Source organism: Pieris brassicae, chromosome 3 (genome assembly GCF_905147105.1).
Source record: "Pieris brassicae chromosome 3, ilPieBrab1.1, whole genome shotgun sequence".
NCBI lineage: Eukaryota > Metazoa > Arthropoda > Insecta > Lepidoptera > Pieridae > Pieris > Pieris brassicae.
The window spans coordinates 8,028,860-8,055,913 of NC_059667.1; the positions used below are offsets into that span (position 1 = coordinate 8,028,860).

A 27,054-nucleotide genomic window follows, 5' to 3' on the forward strand; every position below is an offset into this window, starting at 1 on the left:
AGAATGTGAATATATTTCTAGTCATTTGTATATAATGTTATAGATTTTTGGTATTAAAACTAAAATAAATTTAACCATAAATATCCCATATATAAAAATAACGCAAACCACATATACACTTTAATTTCGTCATATTATTACTTGTTATTTTAGTCAGTGAAATATTTATAATTAATTTAGTTGACAAAATTTAATAAATTAGGTTGTTGCAGTGATTTAACAATAGCAATAACAGTCTGTGTGATTCCGTAATAGAGGGCTGGTTTTATTTAGTTTATCCTTGAAAGTAGGAAATAAAAGGACACTAAGGAACTCATAAATTGCACGCATTCCCACAAATATACGAAAATGTAACTTATGATGGGCCTTTCCGTATGAAGCTTCCTGTGGTTGATGAAATGCTTGTGGTAATTTATAACCCTTAGTAAAATAGACGAAAAATATAGAATTTAGAGACGTTGGGAACGTACAATATTTTTTTTAAAACTTGTGATATATAATCAAACTTAATCCATGAAATCTGGCGTATTCTAATAAAAATCTGGATTTAAGTCTAATATAAAAAAAACAACAAAGAAAGTTGATAACCTATTTGTTCCTTATATTATGATTAACGTAAAAATCTTCGGTTTTTCTTTATAAAAATTACAATATTAACGATAAGTATATAAATAATTTAAAAAAAAATCATTGGATCATTAGGGCTGTTTACTAAGAAAAAAATACTATGATAATTTCAAGGAGACCTCAAAGTTTAGTAGAGCACATGGTATCCGTGCCATGAATAATAATGAAGGCGACCTGTGCGTGAATACAAACGTAAAACAAATTCTTACCAAAATCACGTTGACGTTATTTAAGAACATTATTTGTTCTTATTGATTCTTAGGAATTCATTTTAGCATTTTGCAATTTTTTTTTCGGAAAAATGGGTCTTTTGGATATTATTTTCAATTCGAAGGGATTTTTTGACTATTTCATGATATAAAAGTTCCCTCACCTTTAGGCGTAATATATTCGGATCCAAAAATACCAAAATTTAGTTGTACGGAAAACTATTATCCTGTAAATCCCAGTGCGGAATTTCTGATATTGTAAAAAAACTTTTAGCCTTAAACTTTGATCGCCGGAATTCACATATATCTCTATGGTATTTTCCGATTTGGTTCGTAAAACTTAAAAACTTTAACATGGATTATTCCTAAGAAACAACTTGCAAATACAAAATTATATCGCGCTCAGTTAATAAGTTATGTGGCGTATAGTTAATAGTTTCTTTGTGGAAATTCAATGCATGTTATATAATTATTCTCGGAGCGATCAGCAAAGGCCGCAAAGGCTTAAGTGGCGGTCGCCCGGTGCGGGTTACATATTGGCACAATTTCCACGCGGAACATTGCGAACCGCGCAACATTACCACATATTACGAATATCTATTAGCTAATAGAACATGTTTAGTGTTTCTAATTAAAATATCCACTTGTGGTAATTAGGTTTAATATATGTTACTTAGCTTATTTTTTCTTAAATACGATTAGGAATGTAAGGTATTTTAAAAGATTGACTTGTTGTACTAAACGTGAAGTTTCGAAACATTATAATTAGATTAACTTTAAATAAGAGAAAAATTAAACCCGTTCTTATCTATTATATTGTCTCATACCCGTGAATGATTTATAGGCTCTATTTTGTTAGGTATAGCAAAGACGTGATCGAATAGCTAAAATCGTGGATCAGCAACTCTTGTTTCTAAAATCGTATGCCTAAGTCTTAGAGACTAAACGTAAACTAGATCGACAATAGTTTATGGAGGTTGTTAGGGATTCATGTCAGTCAAACAATACTTCTGTTGGTTCAGGCCGAAGCAGTGTGCACTTAGGGTCGCATAATAACTCAGTATCTGCATTGTGTTCAACACTCCGTTGTGCAAGGCTGCACTGAAACCGACTAATGCACCGTGATTTCTTTAATTATTCAGAGCGACGCCTATACAAAATAGGTTATTCTCAGGTCATTTCAGAGCTAAATTCATTCAGGTCAAAAAAGGTACACACCGATTCTATGGCTTTTTCGAGCCGGTAAATTTCCTCTTGAAGTAGATGAAGCGTTCCGGTCTTGCCTCGGTGGCGAGCGAACGCCGCGGCGCATGCACTATGTATGCTATTTACCCAGTTTTCGAGCTCCACCTAGGAAAATACAATAAAATGAAAACATCATTGTGTGCCGAACTCGCGCTACATTCCGTTGACATACCTGACACGGAGCTTGGAATAGATATGCGTCACCGAATGCAGTGCTCAAGCAGAATATGTAATCGCGTTTTGGATGCTCTGGTATGGGTTGCATAATTGCTCCGTCGACTATTATTAGGTGTTTAGGGGCAGCTTCCACGGATCGACCCTCGCGTGAATCGCAGGGGTAGAAGAGCAAAGTGGTGCCTTTGAGGCAGACCCAATATCCTTTCCAGCCTCGTTTCCGAGCCAGCTCGATTTGATGTTTCTTCCGTAACAGCCACTTTTTGACGCTCAAAAATCTGCAAGCAATTTCAGTATAGAATATTTGTTCGAAAACAAAATGGCATATCCAATATCAACGAGTTTCTTTTAATTGATGCCGAGTATAGTGGAATTAAGTTTCACGAATTTATTCTTGCATCATATAAAAATTCATTACATTTTTTATGTACGTTTAACGCCAGGCTAAACTGTGTAAAACTAAACTTCAAAAAAAGGATGCCTTCCGCAAAATTCAGTTTTAAATACAACCACCAATTTAAAAATTTGAGTACATGTTAAAAAGTATTTTCACATCGTGTGAAGTTTAAAAACAGAGCTTCATTTATTCATCAAAAAAATTTTTTTGAAAGATAAAAGTTTAAATTATCGAAAAAATGTGTCCTCTCTTGAGGCTCAACGCTTATTCCGTTGAATGGGTCACGGCTAAGATTTCCCTCCGGTCATTTGGGATTCATGGAACAGGAATTGTAGCCTCAAGAAATATAAAGGATCCTGTAGGCTTTAAGAAACTCGTCAACTCTTTACGACATCACTTTCTTTTGTTGTTTTTTCCTCCTTATACCAATATATTTAAGACTTGAACTCTTAAGAAAGTCATATTACGCTTTTATAACGATCGCCTACATACATACTTGAAAATATTGTTGGTGTTGACTATATTTACTTTGACAAAGTTTTGCCGTACACGATTGTGAACATGTTTAAAGCATTTTTGCTGAAGGTAAGATTTTTTCTGTTTTACTATTTAGGTCACCATTTTATAATTTCACTTATTAATTTTAAGCAGATAAGTTTTTTCCATTGATCTAATCAAGATGTAGGTTTACTTTATTAAAGAAGAAGTTTTAGTATACAATTTTATTTTAATTTCCATAAAGTCCAGCTTTTTTCCCAAGAACTTTAAGCCTTAACTTTTAAAAATAAAATCGTTAGTAGATAATAGCTCATTTTTTCTTTTGTTGTAAAATTATACTTAAGATTAAAATTGTGGATCAAATGGTAGCCGCTTTTAAGCTTTTAATCTCAACTCGAACGTGAGAATAATTTCTATTTTGCGAGGACGAAAGTCTAAGGTATAGAAAATAGTGATCGTATGAAATTTAAGTACTCACCCAGCTTTTCTCACAGCGCCAGTGCAATTGAAAGAGGCGGCTGCAGCACCAGTCTGTTTTCCCTTGTACGGTGAATTCATTGCGCTCTCACCAGGATCCTCTTCATCAGAAACAGCCGTCGTCAATGACATGCGATCATCGTCGGATATCTAGATTGATACAGCATATTATTTATACATACACCTTAAAACCTTTTCATGTCTCCTAGGCCAGATATTGGGGCCATTATTATATATGTGTTTTTTCCTTTTACGATATGACCGACAGTTACAAGTTATTACACTTAGCCATAACAATTCTCTTGTAATTGATTTCCATAAATTCTGATTTATTTTCTTATGGAAATATAGGTAGATATTAGTATATATCACTAGTGTGACACACTGTTATTTGCACGATAAGTCAAACATCAAAAATACATTATATATACGTTATGTGTTATAAACTTTATTGTGTTAATCAAATATACTAACATAATACGACTGTACTCACCGATAATATACCTAAATTTTGCAGTATTTTCTATATTTAGATGACTATATTACTAGGTAAGCTATCGCATTGTATTCTATATTGTGGTCATGAATGTTTTTATCATTAACGCAATACACTATCCTCCGATCTTATTTATTTATAAAATAAGACGAAATCGGTACATCAGGTTGAGATACCGTTAGAAAGGCTTTTACGAACGTATGCAAATAGAATTGCAAACTCTAAATCGAGTGTTAGACTGCTGAGTAAACGACACTAAAATATAGCAAGAATACTTCGTTGTCGAGTTGAGTTTACACAGTGCTTAACAAATTTACGGATTTTACTTTAATCCTGAGAGATGGGGCACGTTAAGGGAATTCCATTTATTTATATTATAAGGCTATAGGAGAATTTAAGCAATAATTTCTTTATTACAGTTTTAGATGTACAATTAAAATTAAATCATACAAAATGCGTGGCTTCACTTTAAAGGGATATTAAGATTTTTATTACTGCCACAATCAACATACCTCAAAGAAAATTACATTCGCTTTAAAGAGAAAGAAATTTCCAACCCTCGCTAAATACGTACTTGGAAATAATTTTTAATGTTGTAAATTGCGAAGACGGAAAGGTAGATGTACCTATAGCTAGTCCTTGGAACTAGTTACACCAGAGTTATTTATATCTAACCCAATTTGCAGCCGTGCCCTCGTTTCCAGGATTAAATTGTTTGATCCCTGTGCTTCAGCAACGTTATAGAAAAATTGTCGTTAAAAAAGTATATTCTAGAAAATGTTTTGTTGTTTTTAGATTTATGAAAAAAAAATTTATCAGCTAAAATTCCTAAGAGAGAGAAAATTAGAGATGAATTCTTGCCAACCGGAACTGTTCAAGCAGCTTATTGTTATGGAAGGCACATGATGATGACAAGGCCCGTGCGGCACAGACACACTTCTAACATTTCTTCTGATAAATAACTTGAAGCTTCTTTCCATTTCGTGAAAAGATTCATTCTGCATTCGGACCATGACATTTATTTGCAACTTTTATTCTAGCTTCGTGCGCTTGGAAGGACAGATAATGTATTTTGCGACAACCAGTTACATATATATAGCAGTTGGACAAGCTTTCGATCTATTATTTACCAATCATATGCCAATAACAAATCCTCGCGAAACTGAACCAAGATGAAGCAGTTTGTTTCTAAAGCAGGTGTTTTTGGTTGTGATATTTCCTAAATTTCCGTTTTATTTCGTCTTCAAAAACAACATATAAAATCCTCTTGATCATACACAGAATTTTGCTTAAAAACAAGGCCAATTAAAGAATTTTACTATTTTTACCGTGCAGAAACTGTAACAGTGCAAGCTTTGAACTTTTAGATTTGATAAACAAATCCGCTGTTTTTCTACTTATTTATTGGCATTATTTTAATTGTATATTTAAGCATTGTGTTAGTAAATATATAAATACATTTGCATTGCTTTGTGGCCCATGGTAGCGTACTCGGCTCAATGGCACTTCACGCTGCCTCCGGCGCTCTCCGCTCTTTTCTCTAAAAATTCCATATTGTATAACAAATTTGATATATACCTAATTGAGAACACAGTTCAACAAGATCTTCACACAAAAGATTGAATATAGGGCGTCTTTGTGGAGACTACGAATAAAAATTAAGTTGAATAATATGAGTGGGGCATTAAGACAGCTCCATAGTGCAGTTACATTAAACGAACACGTCTTTTATCTTTTTTACTATGCATATTTAAGTGTTACGACAGCTTTAACAAGAAAGCTTTGTTTTTGTTGTAAAAAAACTTGTAGGAAGAATCTAAGATTAAGAATATATGATTTGATTATCTGTATATAGTATAGTATGTTGTTTAGATGACATTCTACTAATTAGAATAAAATAAAATTTAAATTGGTGTTATGGTTCAAGTGTGGCACCAACTATAAAATCGGTTTCGCGATATACGGCCAATTTTTCTACGCCAAAGAGAAGAAATAATTGAAAATCACTTAGAATCGCAAAACCAAAATATTTCTGGATATAATGTTAAAGTTACCTTAACACTACGTAATGTAATCAATAAAGGGACAATGTTTTTTGCGTTTAATCATTTTTCTTTAAGCATGTCTATAAAGCCAAATGGAAACAGCTCTTGTTTTAACTTTTAGTCATTTAATAAAGATAATTTTATTAATATGATACTATTACTAATATACGAAATCTAATACAACACCTATATATATGATCAACATATATATTAATCTAAAATCATCATGTAAAAGGCCGGCAACGCACTTGCGAGCCTCCTGACAATGTGGGTATTTATGGGCAGCGGTATAACTTAACCTCAGATGAGCCTCCTGCCCGTTTGCCTCCTATTACATAGAAAAATCTATGGCTTAGTAAATATGTTCTTTATACTTATAAGTAGAACGTTGATAATATTGTCTTTAACGTAATAGTATAGTATAATGTTAACGTCACATTTAATTTTTTATACTTTAACGAGTTAACCTGGAAACGTGCTGCAAATGAATTAAAAGTTTGCAAGCAAATTCGTTTTATGAAAGTAATTAGTAGCAACAGAGAATTTAATTTATAACTATACTTTAAACTTATTAATCTTCTTAGTGAAGACGGGAGAACTAAGACCCTATTTGAATTACTCAGTTTAAGCCCAGGTGGAAAACAGTTAAATTTTATGAGACCTTATATATATAGAATTGGTATACTAGCAAGTCAGCGCCTACGTGAAATAAACTTTATCTATATGGAGTACGCGGTTCTTGTACCACGGAAACGTTTATTTATTTTAAGACTAAACATTATAACATCCAATAATGTCACAGAGTTCCGGCGACTGTTTTAAAATTAAGAGCCGCGACTATAATAAAAAAATCATTGAAAAAACCGACTTCTGATCAACGCGTTTGCGTGTTGTTTCCACGAGAATGTAAGTGCGTGCTCCTATTTCACCATACTTCCTGCTGATGTCATATGGAACATGGTGTGATGGTTGCAACTCCTTACAAGCGTTGTGTACCAAAAAACCTTGGCGATTAAAAAGAGTGGCGGAGAGTTTATTGCCCGTTCTTCTCTTCCGTTCTACGCCCTTGATTTGAGAACTGGCAGTAAATGTAAAATTAGAAGCATTTAATGTATTTTTTTCATTGACGTCCATAAGTGTACATTGTGTTACCTATATGAATAAATGATTTTTGACATGGATTTGACTTTAACGAAACCCATTCAAAGTTATATCCTTGGCTTGCAATAAGATAAAAATGTTTAATATATATGTCTTATACATTTAAATCATAATCATAAACTAAACTATCTAATAATTTAAGATTTAAATTGGCGCCTGGTAGATAGTACCTGTGACCCCAGAGCTGGTGTGTTCCTCGCTTAACGAATAAGTATGGCAATACAGCGAGGAAATACTGCCAGGGTGAAAAGTTCACAGAGTCCAAACTTTTAAAATTTGTTTTTATTAATTTTTAATTATTTTTATTATTACTATGTAGGTTAAGAAAATTGTTAATCCTGTATATTTGATTATAATAATAAATAAAACTAAACAATTCACATATACAACTGTACTATAAAGCATAAAATTAATAAATATTCAACTTCACTTTAATGCCTAACGCTAAATATTTAAGCTCAACGTTGATTCGTACCTTAAGAATAGACAGTTAATGCAAATTGAGACTCTTCTGCAAAGCCACAGAGTATAAAAGGCCTCATTAGTAAAAAAGGAAATTGCAGTTTCTCACGAACGTTGAATAAGGTCACCGTTTCCATAGATTTGCTCTTATTTATCTTTTATTACTTTAACATGAAACCGTATACAAGTTAATGCATGTTATGAATAACAGGATATGTTTATAGTCGTGTTAGCAATTAAAAGGATGTTTTGAAAGACCTGCTTTCCCGGTTTGACGGATTTTCACATGACTACGATACTTAATGAGGCTAAACTTTTCATCATCTACATTGAATATAATTGTTACAACTTAAATTGCTTGATTTAATGAGGGTTTCCATACACTAAATAATATATAGACTAAACAATATGTAGATATTTTGCCTACATTGTATAATCAAAATTGAAAAAAAAACATTATGATTCTTAAAACTGGAAAAGGGAAACCAACTCAATACCTACTTTAGCCCTGGCTATATAAGATTAACTCGCATATCGCGTTAGAATTGTTGTACGACGCGACTATAGTAAGACGCAAGATCCTGAAATCTACATGTCGGAGAGAGTGTTATCTCAACTTACTTCAACAACTACGTTGATTACTAACATTCAAGGTTTTCTCGGAAATATCGTAATAGCCTATTAATTGCCACCCTTATAATAATTATTGTAACTGGCTGATACTTAATATCAGTACCTATGCATGCATTTTAAATCTTGACCGCTCTACGCCCTTGACTTGCGAACTGGTCGTAAATATAAATTTACAATTAATTTAACTTCCTTTCTGACGTTCATAAGTGTATTATTACATTTATTTTTAACTTGAGTTTAATATGATCAGTGTTTAACAACAATATGATCTTTTATGGCAAGTTAACTCATAAAATATAAAGTTTATGTATTTATTACTGTTTACAGTTATTTGTTCTGTAAGAGTATTTAATTTTGTGTGGATACTACTAATGGATATTATAACTTGTATAAAATTTGAAATTGATATACATGTTATAATATCCATTAGTAGCTCTTGAAATTATTAAATAAAAATGCTTCGTGCAGTTTTCGCAGGTGTGGTGAAGAACTAAAAATGTTATGTTTTATAGTACTAGTGTTACAAAGCTAAAACTATTTTAATCTTACATTAGTTACGAGAACGTCGTAAGACTACGCTTCAAAATATAAAGGCGTAGCACTTGCCAATTGTATTTTCTTAATTACGATTAAAATAAATTTGCTAATTCATGTTATGAAAAATGTATTTTTTTTATTGTTTCATGTTCATTTCCTTTTTATGGATATTGAAACTACGCGGAGCGTCATATTATTATAGCAGCCTCAATTAAATATTTATATGAATACGTCTGCTTCAATGACGTAGACATAGGAAGAACAAGAAGGCATTTCGGAGAATGACTGCGAACCTTTGCTAATTCGAGAATCACCACAAGACAGAGAGATTTAATTAGCATCCGCCAAATAATTAACTAATTAATTTAAGACGCTATATATCGTTCGAACTTACCTTAGTCAAAAAGGCCTCGTTGCAAGTTTGTGCCGTCCCTTTCCAATGATAGTGCCGAAACCGGACGTTACCAAGCAACTTAGCACCTTGGAGAATAGAAACTTCATACACAATGCGTCGAATATTCAGGACGTCTGTGCGTTTCTTATATTTATTGAGTTTCCTGCGGCGAACTATTCGTTCATCGGGTTCAGAATATTCCCCGGCGCTAGTTAGGCCTTCTTCAGCAGCCCAAGCACTCAACACGCCTTCAATAAAACTAAATAACTGTTGCACATTCGGTTCTAATTTACTAGGTATGTATAAGTACGGTGAAACAGTTTTTTGTGGTGCTGTCACCTTCTCCTCAGGCTCGTCTTCGGGTGGAGGAGCGGTTTCGTGGTAGGGACAGGTGTGTATTTTATGGTGATGGTGGTGGTGGTGATGATGGTGATGCCTTCCTTTTCGTTTAGATCCTCTGGGGGTCGGTTCGTTATCGCCCTCTCCTTTATCACCAGTTTCTCCGCCACTGGAGTGCGAGTCTCCGCTACGCTCTCGGCGGGGCTTGGGACGTCCATTCGAGGTCAATGCGACAAGCGCACCTGAAGCTAAACAACAGTGGTGTGCAACACAACAAAAACGTGCATCTCCTTTATCAACGCCCGTGTGCGATTTGTGGCAAAAGGATATGTCGGGTATTCTGGCCCCGAGCGCGGCTAAATGCGTCCGATCGGCGCAAACTTGCATGAGGAGGTTCTCTCCGAAATGGACAGTCTTGTGTCGGCGACGTCGCAGATGCATCACAGTGCCACTACCGGATAGGGAGGCGGGCGCGGAGGCTGAAGTAGGCTTAGCGCGATGCTCCGGCGCACGCACACACCGAGGCGGCGGCGGGCGGTGCGATTCCACCATCATTGGCAGGTGCGGCTTCAGCGGCCGGGTCGCGAACGTCACCTCATTACTACTAGCTGACGTTCTTCATTTTCACTTCGTCTTGATTGTTTATACACTCCATATGCACATTTTATGATAATTTAATTATGGTAATATGCACTAAGTCATTTTAAACGTCCAATTACAAGCCTTTAAATATTAAATGAAATTATCAGATTGTAAATTAAATGCATGCAGCCAAGCCACTGACTTATTAATGCGGCGACATTGGTCAATTGCCTAGAACTGCTGATTGTTTGTGGTAGTTCTAGAATAGTTGACACAATAATTTCGTATCGTGTTGTAATATATATTTAATACAATTTGAAAATATAATAAGAAATTACAGAGGTTTTTGAAAATAAAAATTGTGTCTTATGAAATTAAGCTTATCAGCGGGCCTTTTTTAAATCTTTTTCTATACTCTTGCCACATTTGCAAGCAACGACTACTAAAAACTACGAATACCTTTATTGCGAGAATTAGACTGTTTTAATTTTACTAACAGCCTCCGTTACCCCTGGGAAGTAGAATGCTATATGGTACCCTCATTAAGTGACAAAAAAATTATGAAATTATATAGAATTATTGTGCTTTTTTTTTAAATTGAGGAATCATCATCAGATATCTATGACTAAGTATGAAGGAAGATTTTTTAAACAAAGCGATATTTACCATAACAAACCCACAACTAAGATAAATACAGCATTAAAAATAAGGAAATCCCCATTTTTCTTGATAAGAAATTGATACTGTACAAATATACCGACAAATACATACAAATATACCGGCATATGTAAATAGATAAAACGCTGTATTTGTTTCAAATATAAATGTAGTTTTCAGCTGTCAAAATATTAATAAATAAATTCAATTTTGTTAAGCAAAAAAATTTTTATTTACTATAACGCAAATGCGTATTTCATATTATTATATAAATAAATATATTAGTTATATTTATATGAAATATATTTCAGTATTTTCAGGCAACGTATGTTGGTTTAGTTATACATATATACCAGCGTTGATAAGGCAAAATGTACAGAATAATAAAATAATTTTATCATACTAATTAGCTCCTGCAATTTACCGTTTACTCCTAAATTACAATTATTTAAGCCGGCGCTGCCGTCGCAGATACGAGGCTTAAAATGTAAATTTAAACATTAGCAGGTACAACAAAATTTTATTTCTTTAGTATGAAAATGAATACCAAAAATCATTTGTGTTAACATAAAAAGCTTTGACATATGAAATTCGGCGTAAACCTACACATCATTTCAATTTAAAGGAATTCCTTTTTTTTATTCTGACAGTGTCAACCACATTACTTTTGATACATAAGGATAGCTGGTGTATAGATGATACGTAACAATATTTATGTATTTTTCAATAGTAATTTCGTTGTAAAATAATTCATATAGTTCAATATAATAAATAAATTGGAAACAGAACCGCATCAATAGACGTGATATCAGCAATAAATTACGCTGAAATTGTCTGAATGAAATAAGGTCAATTTATATTCAATTAGTAGATTTTTGGCTGAATAAAATAGAACTGAATTTTATCTCAATTAATCGGACACTCGGGCGATAATTTTTTATATGAACACGGCCCATATTATTTGTGTTTATAACTAATATTCCTTATAATATGTTCAATGTGTTATTCCTACAACATTCGTCTACTTTGTAATTATTAAGGGTATAATAAAAATCTTTTTTATCAGCCATAACGAAACCTATAGGCTTCTTTAAGTTATCCATTATTTAAAGTATATTTTTAGAATAAACGGCGTTCTGCATTGCGCCAAATATATATTTTTTCTAAAATGATAACAGAGATCTGTTATACAAGCGCATAAGAATTTCTTTGTGAAATGTAATCATAACATAGATGATTAAAAATCAATAAAATATTTCCAATAGAATAAAAATTGAGACGGAACTCGAGCCCCGCGAATAAATCAGTATTTTTAATTGTAGTCTGCTGCATAAATAATTACAACGTAATTTACAATCCTGATGTTTTTGATAAAGCATTAAACCTGTTCGGATGACGTTCTGTTACCGGGGGTAAAGGCGTAGGTACACATCACTACCACATGTATAATTATATCTCAATCCATTGTATCAATAATAATAACCAATGTCGAAAAATTGGTCCCACCATCGGGTGTATTTTTTTTAGTTGATAAATAAATAACTTTATAGAGTTACATAACCGCACCACGGACACACGGAATCGCTCCAACGCCCAGGCGGTTCTCACTGCGACTGGATCCGGCACGCGTCGCAGAGGGAGGCTGCGTTCGTCAAACATCGTTACGGCCCGAAACGATCGTAAGCGCTCGGATGCGTTCCGAGCAGGCGCGCCAGAAGGCGGGCGGGCGTCACCGCGGCGCCTCTACCCCGTATTATCCGCCTAACACTCTGACACGACCGAATCTCACATTTTGATCGAATGATTACTTTATGATTGATTTGGCAGCTATAACAACAAAAAAGTTACTTGTTTAGCCGAAATTAATAGGAAACAACGGCTTTTAATCATCAAACCGTGTCATTATGATATTTTTGTATTGTTCAAGTCAAAATATACTAAAATTTACTTGCTAAATAAATTTTATGTAAACAAATTGACACCGATACTAATGGAAATCATCAGTCTTTGCAAAGATAATGGCGCTGTACGTTAAATTACAAAATCAATACTAGACGTTTTAACCAAATATTGTGTGCAGTACGAATCTGAAACCATTTGTTCCATTACATCCAGAACATGATTACTGTAGAGGAAAGAACCCCCCCAGTCATTTGTGAAATCAAAATAAACTCTTTAAAGTAATTAAGAAACGTTTTTCAAAATGAAAAAAGTAATTAAATGTACAAGCAGGTGTTATCGCGCAGCCCTCACGTTCCTTAAGTGAGCTTTCTCACGCGCAAAATATTCCTCGTAAGGTACGTTTAAGATGAAATACCTGTTAGAAAAATGTGTTTAGATTTTGTAAGTGGACCACGGGTCAATGTTCTTTATTAACTCCGGGAAAAGAGCGGGATATGTCGTACTCGTTAATATTTGCTTAAATGGATACGACATTGACTGATATTGATTAAAATGAATGTGACAGTATGCTTCGAGGCCTGGATACTTTCAAATAAGTGTTCATTTATGACACACAAAATAGAGAACGAAGGAATTTTAGAAGTTTAGTAGTTATAAGTTTAAATTTATATTCTGTCAAAACATATAGTGTTCAACATGTTCCATGAATGACAAATGCATTTAAGGAAAGTTTTTTAGATACCAAAGTTATCTTCTAATATATTCGTGATATTTCTATAACCTACATAGAACGTGATTGTTACGTATTTATGTGCATATAATCAACTTCAACAGTGTATATTTGCACAAATCGAAAATGACATGAACATTCAAGGGATGTCACGGGCATTACCGCCGCTGTCAACTTCATTCACGGTAACAACATCACGATCGGCACTATTCCACTGCAATCTATGTTCAAAGGCATTGAAACGGCTCTACGTGACAAAGTTAAAAATGTCGTGCAGCCAGTACCTATTGTCGGTAAGCTATATTTAGAATGGATATAATAAATTATTTTTACCATAACAATTGAATTACAGTGGATATTACTAGCTGCATGTGAATAGGATGTAAGATTATCGACACACTCGAATTAACTATAATTAGAAGCGTTGCCAGCTTTTACAACTACCCATATAAAATCTATAAATAATGTAATTTATTGGTGTATTATTGTATTGATAAAACTGTATGTTTTTATTATGTTGGATCAATATACTCGTGGCAGTAGACAAAGGTACTTCAGTAACCTTACATTTTCTTTTCTCCTGAAAGTAGCTGGTTTGTTTTAACAAAAAGTGTATAAGTCTCGGCAGCTATTATACGTACCAACAATGGGGAGTTTATTTCCGACCGCGAAGAGAAAAGAGGTTACAGCTAAAGTAAATACTATAGCAAGAATAATACGTGAATCTGTGCAATATTATTATACAATTTATGCGCTATTTAAATGGTATTAATAAAACTTTTATTTTAGGTTTATCTATTTAATTTATTCTCATTGCCTGGAAAATGCGGAATTCTACCTTTCACGAAATACTGATTTGATTTAAAAAAATATTGTGTAATAAACGCATATTTGTAGCTGCACTGAAGCCTATTGTTATGGTTACCATAAATAAAATAATTATCAAGAACATAATTATGTATAGTCCGTCCAAAAACTTTTATATATAAAAAAAAAGTTTTTTTTATGGAAATTAGATATAGGTATCACTTATTAATTAAATTTGTAGCGTAATATAAGCGGTATAGTATTCTATTTCCCGTCTTTTAGAAGTTTTACTGGGAAACTATCGAACAATTCATATTAAGTTGTTAATGTACATGTATGAGTAATCATCGATTTAAAAGCGTATTTGAAACTAACACAAAATAGTACGAAAATGTATCATTCTCATCCGTATATTCTATAGCGAATTTATAGAATTCATTTATTTGTTGCTACGAGCAGTGTTGGCGTAGTAGCTTCAGCGTACGACTTCGATCCCAAGCGGGCCACCAATGGTCTTTCTTTCTATGCGCGCATTTAACATTCGCTCGAACGCTGAAGCAAAATCAGATACAGAAATCTGATGTTTAGACCTAAAAAAGTTGTTTACTGCCTAACTGTCATTGTATCCAGTGCATATAACAATTTATTACGAATATTGCAGTATACCTTGGTCCCCTACTACTTCTACTCCCCGTCCAGGTCTGATTTTTACTAAGGTAAATTTAAAAATTTATAATATATAGTATATTTGGCAAGTCAATACACGAAATAACATAATTTTATAATATTTGTGGTTTGATAATAGCATTGCCAAAGTTCCGTTTCCGCCAGCCGACTTCATATAAAACATACAATGGGAGGTGTAAATTTATTTTTTCCTCGTACGTGCCGTCCCTAAAAGGTTCTAACTTTCCACTAATAAGTAAAAAGTAAACACAGCTTTATATTTCTAAAAGCTTTTACCGAACTAGGGTCGAAACTCGTAATTCTTCGCTCCCAAACGACGATTTAAAAAGAATTAATTACAAATGTTTACTTACCTCTGCAAGAGACGTTAATTGTAAGATAAATAGAGTTGCTTACCTGAAATTAAAATATTTATTTTTTAATTTTATAGTCATTTTAGTACATAATAAATTGTAATTTTTAATGTTTCATACCAAATTTTTGTTTTCTCTCAACATTTAATTAAAAACATATAATAGCCACTAGGGATCGATCTTTTAAGTTAATCACAATACTTGTTCGTTCTTATTTGTGGCTCGTTAGACATAATATAAGAAATGTTGCAATTTAGTAATTTTCAATGTTGATTTTAATTGAGCATATATAGAACCTCAATTATTGAATTTTCTTGTTGATAATGTAAATAAAAGGGTAAGTCGAGATCGAATAGTGATAAGTTCAATTGTATTGGTATAGCGGTAAAATTGACATATAATTAAAACAATTACCGTAAAACACTTTTACAAGAATCTTATATAGGTGTAAAATTTAATTCCGGTAGAAGTTTGTATTCGTTAAAATTTAAATTACACATTATAGTAAACTTTTTACCCGCGATACTTTGGTGGTATAGATATTTAAAAGAAGACAGACATGAATAAAATTGAATAGCTACTATTCTAGGAAAACGTAAATTCACTTGTAGAATGTAAGTGTAAATTCACTTGCGCTAATTTATAAAATCTAAACTATGCACTCTTTGAACGAACACTTTCATCTCTTTCTATCAAAACCTATCAAAAAATTTAAGCTGTGATGAAAAGAGAATGATTATTACTTTAATGAAAACAGTGCAACATTTATATTTGTAAATATTTTTGCCGACACATTTGATGCAAACATTTTATACAAACTTACGCAATATAGCATATTATGTTCAAATGGTAAATTAAATTAAGAAAAGCACTATTTAGATACAAAACTTTAACTAAAACTAATAAAATCTACCTCAACCAAACCAAAGAAATAAAAATTATGATGAATTAAATAACTCTATCCATAGTAGCTTATCATTAAAAAATATCAAACGCACTACTACATACATTACTAGTCGCGCGAGTTTGCTTATCTTGCCGTAGCATCGTAAAAATTATTTGAAGAAGTCTATTAAGTATGAGGGTGTGAAATTTTTTAATCAATAACCGTCTAAAATTCATAATATTAGCGCGTTTAAGCGTTTAGGCATTAGAGATACATATCAGAATGAGCCTACTAGATTAAAATTAGGACTGCTGATGGCAACGTGTATCTCGTTCGTATATATTAGGTTTGTCTTGTTAAAAAAATACATTTTTTGTTCTTTAAACATTAATGTAGGTAACGGAAGCACAAATGCCAACCTAAGATGAGTCATAAAAAATAGTTTAATGTCATACTGATACACCCCATTGACGTCAATCACTTCAATAAAAAATATAATAACTTGTACAATGGTTTGAATTAAGCACGCGTGGGCTTTTAAGTATAATGCATTCAAAATAGCTATATATCAATTTCGAGTAGGAAGGTAATTTTAAACGAATTCCATAAATTCTCATTTTGACGCGCGTAATTATATTAGCGCGAGAATGATTTTTTAATAACATTTTACACTTTCCGCTTACCTGATTTTATTGAAATTTATTAAATCTATTGATATAGCTGATAAATTAATATACATTAATCAACTTTTAGTAGCGAGGTATAAATAATAAAATGTAAAACATTGTAATATGAATAAAATATATTGATAATAATTTGTCCATATTGTAGTGTCTTAATATCTGTATGATTGTCGAGATTTACATAAATTTAGTACATATTATTGTTTTTTCTGGGTTACAAATATATTTCATATATTTTTTCCTACATAACGCAGGTTTTAAAAAGTTAACTAAATTAATAATTATAGTTCAATTTATAACGAGAGTCGGAGAGTTTTTAGCTAGTACTTCTCGTCCTTGATTCCAAACTGTCAATGGCTATAATTAAGCATTTAATTAATTTTAATTATTCATTTGTGTAATACAGTAGATTATGATTTTTTTTAATAACGCTTCTGACCTTCTTTCTAATGCTATAGAAGTAGATAGAAGAACGAGAGAGCGAGCGCTTTAGAACCAATCTAGAAGACTAGAAGAAAATAGGAGAACATATGCCCGTATCTTCTATGTAGTGTAGTGAATATGGTGATACGTTAATGCACCTCCATATGGGACATAAAAAATACTGTTTTTTCTCTATATTTAAATAATGTTATATTTAATTTGAAAAATATCAATCAACTTACGGTACAGTAAAGATATTTATTGTCACAAAATGAAACCTTAGAACAACTGGGCGTACGTACAGGAAGGGTCGAGTGTCAGAATAAAAGAAGTGAGATCAATAACACGACCCTGACACAATTTACAGTGCCTGTTAGGCAGACAGGGTTGCGGTTGAAAATAAATATTGGCCCTTTTAAATCCATTAGCTGACAAATGGGGCGAAAGTTAATTTTTATTTGGTTAGATGCCAATGTTCAATTCAATGGAATTTAAATACGTATGCATGGGACAATATTAATATATTTATTATATCACTATATTTAAAATCTTAAGTAATATAATCTAGTGAAACTACACATATCAATTTTCAATGAATACATTCTTATTTATTTTACAGTCCACTTCCCTATGATGATCGGTGATTGTAAGCACATATCAACAACACAGGAAGTAACAGAAGTTTAAATGGTTATACAGCAAAAAAGTAGTCACAAATTAATGTTTAGACTAGATAAAAAGATTTACCAAGATTCATATACAGTACATAGTTTCAGTGACCTTGACTATAGATGGCGCTAATTAAAATTTACTACAACTTTTTTAGTTTTACTTTATACGTTGAACTTGAGCGTAATTAAATGTTATTTTAACTCTTATTGTTACGATTTCATTTAGCATCTGCTGAAAAGGTAATCAGGTTTTGTAAATTCTCTAACGACCTAGCTAGCTCTGCAAACAGATTTTAATATCCTCATTCATAAAATAAATACTCAAATGTATTAATAATAAAATCAAGTTAAGATGGCTATTGGCTAATTTCGTTGTGATAATAAACACAGAATACCGATCACTTATCTTTTTACTTATCTATAAATACAGTATGCAGAGACGTAGATGCAGGGATTAGGGTAACGCCAAAAAGGAAATCCTATTAGATTCATAGCTTGTTATTACTTGATAAACATAGTATTATATTTATGATGCACAAAAGTTTATGAAGCAAATGTTTGACCCAAATAAATTTTAAAATATAGTATTAGTATGAGCGAAACACTTGTCTATATCTATACAAACAAAGTGATGATTATTTTGTTTTATAAAATAATTTCAATAGGTACCTGTATAAAACTCTTCGATTTGGTGGCCCCCATCCAGTTACCAGACAAACATGTTAGCGTCTACTTAGCATAACCTAAACATTCTTCTACGACTACTTCTACGTAAATATTTTCTATAGAATTCAATTCCGTTTCTAATAATTAACACGAAATGGATATTGGCATTTAGAGAATTTATTTAGAAAATTTAATATCACAGGTGGATATAAGCAACACATAAGCAGGAACTCTACCTTTTATGACTAAGAGAAATTGAACACTAAACTAGATATAACCAGTCTACGTAGGCCTTTAGAATTGACGTTACACAGTCGACTTAACACTTATTCAACAGTCAAAACATTAAAATTTGAATATATAACAACCATATAATTAAATCTCATTAACATGTAACGTATCGACTCAAAGTCTTTGTCCGTGCACTTGATAGCAAAAGCTTTGTATTTACACAAACAAAACGTCTCAATTTACGATTCAATGTCCTCTTTCGCGACATTCGACACGCCTAACGTTAGTATTTCTCAAGACTCTGGTATCCACAGTTTGTTTGTTTTTTATATTCCAAAATAATTGAAGGAACATAACCTCAAAATATTATTTTTAATGCCACGTTCAGAGTACGATTGGTGTGTTTCAGCGCAGCGACGCGCGTCTCCTAGTGCGCAGGTCCTAGCGATTCTCGCCGAGGCCGTACGACCTTACCCAGATTCACCGCACCTAGGCTATATCAGGTTGCAACTGTTCTATAAAATACTGCTCCAATAATTAAGCTCTATACGGAGAAACGGAAGGAAATGGGGATATTTTCTACATCAGATCGTATTTGTTTAGGTCATATTTAATTGTAAAGATAGAACGTATTAATATTAATGTATTCTCGATAACTATTTTGTTGCTTTTGTTTTGTATTAAACCTGATTAATTTGGATGTGAATTTGTTATTTATGAAGGTACGTAGTATATGACCCAAAAACAAATGAAACAAAGGCGTGCCTCTGCGGTTTCATAGTGAAGTCTCGACAGTAGGTACTCTGTTATAAATACCTATATACAATGCCGGACATTGCAGGATATATATTTGAAGTTACAATGCTTTCAGAGGAAATTGGTTACGATATTGACGCTGTATCTCTATGATCCTTGTATTGACAGTCACTTTTACAATTAATATTATTCGATATTAATTAGAAACACTGATACATTTTGAAAGCTAGTTTATAAAGTATTTCATTTGAGATATATTTTGGTCTAACATTTTATTCCTTTATATATTTTCTATTAAAAAGATGACGTAAGTAAAGTCTAGATTTTCATCATTGGAAAATCTCTCTACAAATGTATTACATATTGAATACCTATTGAAGTAAGGGTAAAAGTATAGAGTTACAGCAACGAGATCAAGAGTTGTTATTGGCAAACAAAAAACATGAAGTTCCCATTTGCGAGATGAAAAATACTAGAAATATCATTCTGGCGTAGTGCATTGGATTTTCACTTCAATATTGATGAAACAAATTCATTTATGCCTCGACTTTTTATATAGTATCGTATAATTAGAACTAAAGTAAAATACAAATGTGTTCGTGAAATTATTACGAGAAGAATTCATAAAAAATCAAATTAAATTTTTTGAGTGTTACTATCTAGAGCAAAGAAAGGCACGTGTAACTTGTATTTAGTTTAAAATTAGACAATACATAGACGTACTTATAAATGATATCTCAATAAAATAGAAGGCAAAGGCAGAAAAGTAAGACGAATGCAATTTGTCATAAGAAAATATTATTAACAAAATGGAGGGAGAAATGTGTGTCCCTAATATTCTATTTTGGGAAGGGTCTTAAATATTACTCATATACTCATATAACGTATTAATCTTATTAGTTGCCTTATATTGAATACAGACGAGTGAACAACGAAAATGAATCATCTAATTTATTCCCTCGCATATGTTATAATCTATGGTCAATAACAAATTTCAGTTATATGAATAGCACCAATTATTATTAATTATAAGCTTACCTCACTGGAAGTCAAATAGCAAATCCTGGAATCAGTGCTGTCGATTGAGGCCTGTTGTACGATGCCGTAGCGAGATGATTCCCGATCACTTGTGTATTCAGAACGTACACTGTCTTGGCGATCAAACATACCACTGCAAAACATTTACTATTACAATAACAATAATATTTTATAAGCGATAAAAATACTGCTATATTTTCCCTTGTCCACTTAAGCAATAGGCACGGTATAGATATATAAGGATGACTGAAAGGGATGGACTAATTAATCAAATCATAGATTTTAGGTGTGTCATATGTAGTAAAAATCTAACTGCCGGCATCTCATTTATCTACATTTCGATGTAACCTATTAAAATATTTCTACTTTGGATATTATTATGGAAGATTGTAACAGGTATACTAAGTTTTGTATAAAAACATATATGAACATTCGGTATGTATGCCTGCTTATTATAACAAAAAAGAAACAAGTACATTTTTCATGTAAACATTTCTAGTAAAAGAATCTCATACGTCTTAAGACGTTATAATGTCTAGTTTATTAACAAGACACCAGATAAGGCAGGTCTATTCAAAAACCTGCAATGCATTAGCGAAACACTGCTTCCCCTGTGACGTTATAAAACTCAACAACGTTCTATATAAAATAAAAATAAAGCTCTCATAGAGATGTTATATTTATGTATAGTGACGGAAAAGTTATGTCACGCCAAGGTTCTTCATAAAGCTAGCCTTTGAGCAGCGAACTGTAACATTATACTAGCTGTTCCCAGTTTTGTCCGCTTTTGCTGTCGCTATTCTATCGAATTTATTGTGATACATTTCTCACTAGATATTGTTTATTAACTTTTCTATGAAAGATAGGAGGGTTTGTTTAAAACATCTAAAAATCAAATCGTGGGCTTATTTTACCTAAATTTTATCGTTGTATTTCATTTGTGTTGTTTGAGATAGCCAAGAAAAATCGAAGACCAAGTATATTTACATGATTTATTCCTAACATAAATATCACAAGTATTATCTGATAAAGTATATTTGCAGATTATACGAATCAATTGGCATATCTAACTCTCATGTTACAATCCCAAGAAACGTAATAAGCTTCGAAGCAGACATTGATTTGAACGAATAAATATTCATTATTCTTTTGTGGAATTGAAAAATTTGCATCAAAGTATTTATCTTTCAGTTCAGTGAATGGTGTATAGCAAGTAGATTTCGTATTTAGAATTCCTTAGCGAGCGGAAATAGGTTCGTTCGAATTTCCGCCCCAGTTATCAGTCCTGTTACGCAAAGTGAGTGACCACAGGCATTCGCATGTAATGAGCTCTCATAGAGGATTTACGAGTGACGAACAATGTGAAGCCCACATTGAAAGAGACCGAAACTATTCGTCCATCATTTTGTTTGAATACTTTTTGATGCAAACATGGTGCTATTTTCTAACAATGCGCTGTTTTATCACTTTTTATGATATAATCGTTTTAGCACTCACCATTAGCGTCTAACAATAGTTTGGGATGGTTTAGGAGAGCGATAAAGGCAAAAGGCTTCGTTTTAAGCAATGTCACCTATCTTTTTTCATCAAAGCATTAAAACAATGTAATAGAAAGAGACAAAGAGTACTTTACATAACTATTGTTCGTTTGCGTGTATAGAAGGGTATAAAGCCTCGTTTAGAAGGGTATAAAGTAAGGATCGGTAACGTATTGGATTTTGTCATTTGGGAGTCATAGCTCGGGAATATACCTTAATACTATGAAGTGATACATATAAAAACGATTGTTAATATTATGTAGAAATAATAATATAGGTTTAAACTTAGCAACTCACGAATAAACATAAATACAATCACTTACAACAAAAATGGGCTCAACTTAGTTTTAAGTTACTGTCAGTAACATATATTTTCTGTGTCCATATGTGTTACTTTTAAATAAAGCTATCATTTATTTAATGATTAAATACGTATGTTTATTCTTTATACTTGTATAAATAAATGTTCATTTCCTAATAATTAAAAAAAACCTACAAAGAGCTACAGGCTTCTTAGGTAACGAATTAAAGTGAATTTGAATTTTAAATCTTACAAAGCACTCTGTATCAGAATTCTCGTGATTGATTGTGAGGTAAATGGCTCGTACATATTTAATGTACATTGGGACGATCTGTAACTGAAATGAGCCGAAAGATTTCCATAATATTATCATTATCCTATCAATCGATAACGATTTAGGATCGAATAAAAATATTATGAGACCATAAATACTGGTTCGCCTAGAAATAAAGGTATAAACTGGAAAAGGGTCAAACAAGTTCATTGGAGAGTGAAATGAAATTTTTAACATGCTTAACTGTGGTGTAACTGAGTAATCTATATGTCACAAGTCGAGTAAAATTAAAAATAGAGCCAACTATAAAATTATAATTTTCGAAAACAGACCAAGTTAACTGTTTGTAAATATATTGATTATTGATTCCCCTGAATTCATAATATACTATATTCGTAAAATCAAACTTTGCTACCATTTTTTATATAGATCCATCTAGATGAATGTACAGATTCTGAAAGAGGTTCTTGTAGTCTTGGTATAGATAAATAATAAAAAATATAATAAATAATAATAAACTCTTTGTGTATACGATAAGGAATTTCATCTTAAAATTTCATCATAATGTTACATTCGTGTAATGTTAATTTTATATCGACAGTTCTAAAATATTAGGTCCTTACATATGAAATTGGTGTATTTCGTACTGGCCACTTTAATCACGATGTTCTCCTCTTTGGTAAGGAATTCCAAATTCAAATTTGTACAGCTACTTACTCACGTATTTTTTCTTCGATGACCGTTATTGATTTGTTTTTTTCTGTTTGCGTCACTCATTTTACAAAATGGAAAACTTAAAGAATCGCATTATTTATGAGTACGAGTTCCGCCGTGGCACTAGTGCTGCGGAAACGACTCGAAGGGTGAATGATGTGTATGGCGGTCATGTTGCAAAAGAAAACACAGTTCGTTTTTGGTTCCAACGTTTTCGTTCTGGAAATTTCGACCTGCAGAACAAGCCCCGTGGACGGCCTGAGACCCAAGTTGATATGAAGGCTATTGTGAAAGCGGATCCATCGCAAACCACGTCCGAGTTAGCTGCAGGCTGCGGTGTTAGTGATAAAACTGTTTTAATTCACTTCAAGCAAATTGGGAAGATTAAAAAGCTTGAAAGGTTGATCTCACGAATTGACTGAAGCAAACCGGCAAACGCGCGTCGACTGCTGCGTTACAATACTGAACCGGCCCAATAATGAAGGTATTTTAAACCGAATCATTACCTGTGATGAAAAATGGATTCTTTACGATAATCGGAAGCGCTCAGCGCAATGGTTGGATCCTGGCCAGCCAGCCAAATCCTGCCCCAAGCGAAAATTAACCCCAAAAAAGTTACTTGTAAGCGTTTGGTGGACTAGTGCCGGTATTGTTCATTGCAGTTTTCTCAAATCTAGCCAGACTATTACGGCTGATGTCTATTGTCAGCAATTGTAAACCATGATTTAAAAGCTAGCGGCTAAACAACCTAGGCTGGTCAATCGCTCCACGCCACTGCTAACTTCACGACAACGCTAGACCACACACTGCACAACAGACGGCTACCAAATTAGAAGAGCTTCAATTGGAATGTCTAAGACATCCTCCGTACTCCCCGGACCTTGCTCCAACAGATAACAATTTTTTTCAAAATTTGGACAACTTCTTGCAGGGGAAAAGATTTAACTCTGATGGGGCAGTCCAAATCGCCTTCACAGATTTTATTGATTATCTTTCAACTGGTTTTTTTAGTAAAGGGATCAATGAACTACCTATGAGATGGCAAAAGTGCATAGAAAACAATGGTTCATACTTTGATTAATTAAATATATTATATTTAAAAATATTCGACTTTTTGTTCCTCCCATACAAAACGCCAATTTCATATGTAAGGACCTAATATATTATTTTAATTTGCGTACAGAAATATTTGAATCATACTATTCTAACAAATAACAAAACCATAGTTAATTTAAATAGTTTACACTACCTTAGTCTAAAATTTAAAGTAAGCAAAGGTTTCTGAATAGAAAGTTATCTGAATAAATACGGCAACGGGAAAGGGAACCGCGAGAATAACTTTGCGGTTCTCTTGTCTAGTTGATAAACTTTCCTAGACCATTAATGAAATTTAAAAACGGCTTACCTAGCTCGCAATTAAATGTAAAACGATTTTACACAATAAAAACAAGAACTAAAATTTTATTATATTGCTTACCGTTGTTCGAAGCTATCAGCCCGATTGCTTCTATATCCGGAATCGTTTAGGCTTCCCTCGTGACGCAGGCTGGGGAGAGAGTCCCATGGGGAGCGGCGAGGACCAGAAGGCTGCTGCCCCCTCCACCCATCTGAGTGACGGTACCACGCAGAGCGAGCCGACTCTCCGATACACGATGCACATCTTGATGCGCTCGCGAAACTGTGCCAATTAAATCATTGAACATATTAAATTATAAAATTCTGATAAAGGCCATTCAGTAAAAGTGGTGTTACTCCGGTAAATAAATAATATGTAAAATAAAATAATTGTCGAAAAATATACATCGAATATAATTTTAATGACTGCCATTAACGTAATAAATAATAATCATTTTTAAAAAAGTTTGTGAATTATATAGTTTAAATAATATTATTTTATTTTCGTATAAGAATTAAACATAATTCTTTAACTATGTTGTTTTTTTAAATGTTCTAGTAAAAAACATATACCAGTAGGTATTTGTTCTATTTTTATTTTATCTATTCATACTTCGTTACATTAGACAAAACAAATAACATAAAAATTATGAGGGATGAAACTATTTCATTAAAATTAAGCTTCGTATTTTTATGAAGTTTCACAAATTAATAATGATAGGTGTTAATATGTTTTTCATGGACACGAAATTATTCGACCAGAACAGAGATCATATAAAATTAAATTAATATATGTATTTAATTTTAGTCAAGTCCGGGAGCATAATTTAGGTTGCATATAATTCTGCATCATACACGATTCAATGTTGAAAAATACAACCACAAACAATAGAGTTAGTTATCTGTAAGTAATTATACATTTCCATGTAACTGTCCTCTAACAATTAAAAATAAAACAAGTTCTGTTAGAAATAAAAAGCGTGTAACTTCAGAGTATGGACGTGGAAAAGTACTCAACCGTATACGATTGCACTCGAGCCCATACCTCTGAACCTACGTAATACGTATATTGCATTGCTACTTCACAAATATAGCCTTCAATGTAACTTTGCGTTTAAACCGTTTTGTTGCCGAGCAATTTATAGCAACGGGAATGCGTTATTTCAAAGCAATTATTCCATTTCCACAAGATTACGTACATTATTACAAATTTAACACTGTACCTTATCAAATTGTTCACTTAATGTTATATTATAAACCTTTATTGTGTTTATTAGGGAATAAAGACTACACAAAAATAAATTTAAAGTCTCGACAGTTACAACATAACTGTATGACTGTCGTGTTATAAATATGTCTTTAATATTCAAGTTTTGATAGAAATATCAAGGAATAACATATTTCCCTAATTCCCCAGTGGTGCTTCACCGGGTAGCCAGTGGGAAGCGAGTCTATTACGAGTTTAATAGCGACACTATGAGCTTTGGAGATTCTCTATCTAGACGAATATTTCCTACATGTGACAGGTTTCTTACATTTAAATTCTTAACTATATCAACACTGACATTACATGGCTGTTTTGTCCAACGATCAAGTCGATAAAAAGGTTCGTAACGTTTGACTAATTTTGTAACAAATTTTCTCCTCACCTGGATAAACGTGGAATCCCAAAACCTCACAGAATTTGAAACAGGAGAAACAGGCACATGACCAAATGAATAAAAAAAATATTTTACTCAAAGGTAACCAATAAAAGGGATATTTCTACTTAAGATCAAATATCAGTGTGATAAAAATAAATAAACGAGATAATCTGGTACAGTTGAACTAAAAATAATCTAGATTCAATTAACAGAAACGAAACTCCAATGCCAATTCCAATCAAAAAGAAAAACACAAACAAATCAGAGGAAAATCGAATCGTCAACGGAAACTGTCCTACAAAGTAACGCGCACGTATTCCTTCACTCTAATAGAATTCCAAATTGTGTGCTGATCCCTTTCTAATACAAGAGGATTAAACGGCTTTAGGAAATGGCTTTCGTCTGTCTAATTAAACCCGAAAG

General features: G+C 32.7%; 1 protein-coding gene across 3 annotated transcripts in view; it reads right to left on the reverse strand.

The window, feature by feature from the left end:
• The window catches only part of LOC123706893 (protein still life, isoforms C/SIF type 2), an 85,894-nt gene that overhangs the window by 32,808 nt on the left and 26,032 nt on the right, over positions 1 to 27,054 (reverse strand). For 2 of the 3 annotated variants that reach the window (XM_045656480.1, XM_045656479.1), the window contains exons 1-4: positions 9,356 to 10,146; positions 3,629 to 3,777; positions 2,254 to 2,533; positions 2,055 to 2,186 (exon numbers count right to left, since the gene is read on the reverse strand). In XM_045656480.1, coding sequence (XP_045512436.1) covers positions 2,055 to 2,186; positions 2,254 to 2,533; positions 3,629 to 3,777; positions 9,356 to 10,135 — 1,341 coding nt within the window. In that variant the 5' untranslated portion in view covers positions 10,136 to 10,146. Of the gene's footprint in view, positions 1 to 2,054; positions 2,187 to 2,253; positions 2,534 to 3,628; positions 3,778 to 9,355; positions 10,147 to 20,766; positions 20,900 to 25,070; positions 25,272 to 27,054 lie in introns of those variants that run through there. The other variant, XM_045656478.1, reaches the window with a different exon arrangement.